General features: G+C 40.0%; 1 protein-coding gene across 2 annotated transcripts in view; it reads left to right on the top strand.

Annotated features, from left to right (window-relative positions):
* Positions 1-4,633, top strand: part of DENND5B (DENN domain containing 5B) — a 217,010-nt gene that overhangs the window by 207,403 nt on the left and 4,974 nt on the right. For both annotated transcript variants that reach the window (XM_070789862.1, XM_019961379.2), the window contains 3 exons: positions 684-766; positions 985-1,111; positions 2,972-3,146. In XM_070789862.1, the coding sequence (XP_070645963.1) occupies positions 684-766; positions 985-1,111; positions 2,972-3,146 (385 nt within the window). The remainder of the gene's footprint in view (positions 1-683; positions 767-984; positions 1,112-2,971; positions 3,147-4,633) is intronic.

Consider the following 4,633-nt stretch of genomic DNA (forward strand, 5'->3'; position numbering starts at 1 on the left):
TGCATATATCTATACCAAGACTCATACTCAAATTTTCCAAGCAGCTTTATTCATAATAGCCAGAATGGAAACACTTGCAATATCCACCAGCTGGTAAGTGGATAAGCAGATAGTGATACATCTAGTCGGTGGGATACTATTCAGCAATACTGTTGATATAGCTAACATCATGGATGAATCAAAAGTATTGTGCCAGGTGAGAAAAAGCAGACATTATACAATTCTATTTATTAAATTCTAGAAAAGGCAATATAATAATGATGGAAAGCAGATGAGTAGTTGACAGGGGTTACAAAGTTACAAGCTGGGGAAGGGAATTGACTGAAAAGGGGAACAGCGGAACTTTGGGGGTTGATGGCAATTTTCTGTATTTTGATTATAGTGGTAGTTACATGTCTACACATCTGTCAAAACTCATCAAATTACATACTTAAAATTGGTGACTATAGTTACAGATTTTGAATGGGAAGGCTGGGATTTGAGTCTTGGGGGTCTCTTAGATCCTTTTCCTTTGTGCCAGTATGCCTCACTTGACCAAACTGGCAAGGCAAGTTCCATGGATCCCTGACAAGGCAGCCTGCCCTGGTGAAGTGTTTCCTGTACAGGCAGGCACAGTTGATGTCCTGTAGTACTTGGTTTATTTTCCTTGCCTGAAATTTCCGCCATTATTCATTATTTTTTAGAACCCAATGCAGGACAGATCCAAGAAGGAATTGGAGAAGCTGTGAACAACATTGTGAAACATTTTCACAAACCTGAAAAAGAGGTATGATGGGCTATAAAACTTACTGTGGTAGGATTTTAAAGCTGCTTTTATACATGATACATAGGGCAATAAAAAGGTGCTTTAATTTTTATTTGTAAGCTTGTTAATTAATAGCTGCAAAAACATGTTTCACAGCTACCCTCAGCACTTGCTCCTCTGCTGTTTTCTTAAACGTCGATGCGGGAGCTCATTCTCTGGCACTGTGTTGCTCTCCACAGAGAGGAAGCCTCACTGTGCTGCTGTGTGGAGAGAGCGGCTTAGTTGCGGCGCTTGAGCAAGTTTTCCACCATGGCTTCAAATCAGCTCGCATCTTTCACAAGAATGTCTTCATCTGGGACTTCATAGGTAAATTAAAGCTGGTGTGCATTGTTGTAAGGTCATTGAAATGTGTCTTAGAAAACTCAAAAAGCCCAAGAATTTGAGCAAATAAGGGTTGGTGTTAAGGGTATATGTTTTTCAAAGTAAATATCAAATAAGCAGTGTCTGTGCTTTTCATTCAGTCAACAAATATCTCTGTGTGTGTGTTCACAATATTCTAAACTATTTTAGATGCTCAAGATATACACTTCAAGTTAAAAGTAAACAAGACACAGAAATTCCTATGGTTGACAAACTTACAATCTTGTGGGGTCAGGAGGGCAAACAATACACAAAATCATAACAGATATGTAATTTATCTGATACGTTGGAAGGTCATCATTGATGCAGACAAAAATGGAGCAAGGCAAAAGGAAACGGAGTGGGAGAACTCTTTTAATTAGGAAGGTTATAGACCTTGTTGATAAGGTACTGTTGAGCAAAGACTTTAAGGATGTGAGGAAGTGAGCCTTGTGAATACCAGGAAGAGAGCACCCCAGGCTGAGACAGGTGCCCTTGCAGAGCAGGGTGGGGCTGTGCTTGGCTTTCTGTAGAGCAGCAAGGAGGTGAGTGTGACTGGAACAGAATGAGGGAGAGAGGTGGGTATTTGGAGAGAGGATCTTTATTGCTAGAGCCGGGTTGTGGAGGGCCTTCTGTGTCTTTGAAAGCAGTTGGTCTTTATCCTGAATGGAATGGGAAGCCATTGGAAGACTTGGCGCTAAGGTGTGCTTAGTTACTCAGTCGTGTTCGACTCCTTTGCGACCCCATGGACTGTAGCCTGCCAGGCTTCTCTGTCCATGGGGATTGGATTCTCCAGGCAAGAATACTCGAGTGGGTTACCACGCCCTTCTCTAGGGGATCTTCCCAACCCAGGGATCAAACCCAGGTCTCCTGCATTACAGGCAGACTCTGAGCTACCAGGGAGCTGAGGAATAGGATATAATTTGTTTTAAAAAGATTACTCTAGTTCTGTGCTATCCAGTATGGTAACCACTAGTCACATGTGGCTATTTAAATTGACTTAATTTAAATCAAATTTTAAATTGACTCCCTTAGTCATACTGGCCCTACAAGGGGCTATAGAATTGGACCTTGCAGATATAGAATGTTTCCATCTTCAGGAAAGTTCAATTAGATTGTGGTTCTCTAGCTCCCTAAACTTTGCATTCTTTATTTTGCTATGCAGCTCTTCTACAATTCACAGTCTCTTTAACAGGGTGATTAATCGTTTCATGTTTTGTAAATAAGACCTGGATGAAATGGTTGGTTTTATCCAAATTTGAACTTTTAGACAAAGAAAGGAAAGTGGACAGAGCTAGGCCCCTAGAGCGGGGTATTTTTTTCCTTTTGGAATGCACTGAATCTTACTAGCCCTGCTTCTGATATGTGTATTAATAACTCTTCCTCAGATTTACTGAAGCAGTTCTGTTTCAAGGACTTTGCTGCAGAATGTTAGCCAGCCATCCTATAACTGGATCAAAGGGCACCACCTCAGTGGCTACCATGTCTTTGCTACTTACGCCTAGAAGGATCCAGTCTTAACAGACAAGACCATGTGTATTTTTTCGTTGCTATCAATTGCCATTTTTGAAGGTATTCTAAAGAGAGTAAGCTTTCTAACCATCTAGAGTGTAGTCTAGATTAGAAAATAAATATCTGGGAGCATATGGTTCTACCAGGAAACATGGGCCTTTAGGATTTATTGTGAAACCAATGATAAAATAATGGTTTTGGTTTTAGGAATGGCTATAATGCAAAGCATCTTTAGTATTTCCAGAATAAACTGTTTCATCTTTTTGTATATGAAGTATTAATGTGTATTGTAATATCTCTGATTTCCTTCCCCAGAGAGAGCAGTTGCTTATTTTGAAACCACTGACCAGATTCTAGATAATGAAGATGATGTCCTCATTCAGAAATCATCCTGCAAAACCTTCTGCCACTATGTAAATGCTATTAATACTGCACCCCGGAATATTGGGAAGGATGGCAAATTCCAGATCTTAGTTTGCCTTGGAACACGGTATTAAGCCAGTTCTTGACTTTCCCTATCTTTGTCATGTGTTGAACAAGAATTTAGAAAGGTTTATACCAAACCATCCCCTTCCAAAGCTCTCCGGTTGGTTTCTTCCATTCCAAGTTTTATGAGACTCCTGTTTATTGGGTATTTGCTGTGTGTTGGGCACTATACTTAGCACTTCCCATGTATTATCTCATTTAACCCTCCTATCACTTCACCACCACCACTGCATGAAGGAGCAAGCAATATCCCCACTGTATAGGTGAGAAAATAGAAAGTAGAAGAGGCACAGATAAGTTAACAGACTTTCCAAAGGTCACACAGCTAGAAAGAGGCAGAGCCAAGATTTATACCCAGTGTCACCCCAGAGCCCCAAGCTCTGAACCATGACACAGTACTGCACCACAGACAGGTGGAGGTATTGGACACAACAGCACACTCACACATACATATTTTCTGTACAGAGCTTGTATGGTGTGTACACAGTACCATATTGCTTTAAATTTGATGACACTGTAGAATTCTTACTGTGGAAAGTCTCTTTAAGACAGTTTCCTACCCCTTTCTTTTTGTAAAATGACACATAGGAGCTATACAATCCATTAATTTTAAAACAGCTGTCAAAATTGTAAGAAATGAACCACACAGACCCTTAGAAGATTTTTTATCCGTGCAGTGTTTGTTTTCTTCTAAGCCCCAGCACCTCTTGTAGGATGGCCTGGCTGCCTTGTCATGAAGGTATACTGGCAGCTGCTCAGCAAGGGTGTCTAAGCAACTTAGCGACAGATACTAATGTCAGTGTAATTAGGAAACATTAAAGATGAGATCCTGTCCTCCTGAAACAGCTAGTTAATTGAGCTAAATTCTATATTTCTTCTTAATAAAAGCTGTCCAACTTCAGCTGTGCTTTTTAAGTTCCTTTTGAGCATGATCCTTATCTCCTTTTCTCTCTTTACTGTTGTGATTTATTAAATCAATGTAACACTTACTTTTTGTAAGATCTACTTAATGTTTTCTGCTTTGATTTTATTCTTACCTTTTTATGTTGTGTAAATTTTTTTTTAAAGTGCTAGTCCCTACAATTTAATGGAGGCTTTCTTCCCAAAAGATCTACTGTGGCATGTCGTCACAGATGTCTGGATAACATCTCTGTTAAACAATACAAAATGACATTCTGCTTCTTTTTAAAAGAGGTAGAATCAGAATAGAGAATATCTTTACCACATCTAAGTCTTGATGGCCAACTTGTGCAAACTCACTCATAGAATCTGATAGGTTTCCTTTCCCCCTTAGCGTACACTGTTTCATTACCTTATCTTTTTAACCAGTAATTATCCAACTACTTGACTTTGATTTTCTGTCTGGTGACCTCAGAGCTTGGCTAGATTTCGCCCCATTCAGCCTCGCACCTTCTGTCCAAAGCTCCAGTGTGTGTGTAGTTCTGCAGCAGGGCAGCAGTGCTCAGGACTTGTTTCTGTTTGGGTCTGCAG

The sequence above is a fragment of the Bos indicus genome, chromosome 5 (assembly GCF_029378745.1).
Source record: "Bos indicus isolate NIAB-ARS_2022 breed Sahiwal x Tharparkar chromosome 5, NIAB-ARS_B.indTharparkar_mat_pri_1.0, whole genome shotgun sequence".
Classification (NCBI taxonomy): domain Eukaryota; kingdom Metazoa; phylum Chordata; class Mammalia; order Artiodactyla; family Bovidae; genus Bos; species Bos indicus.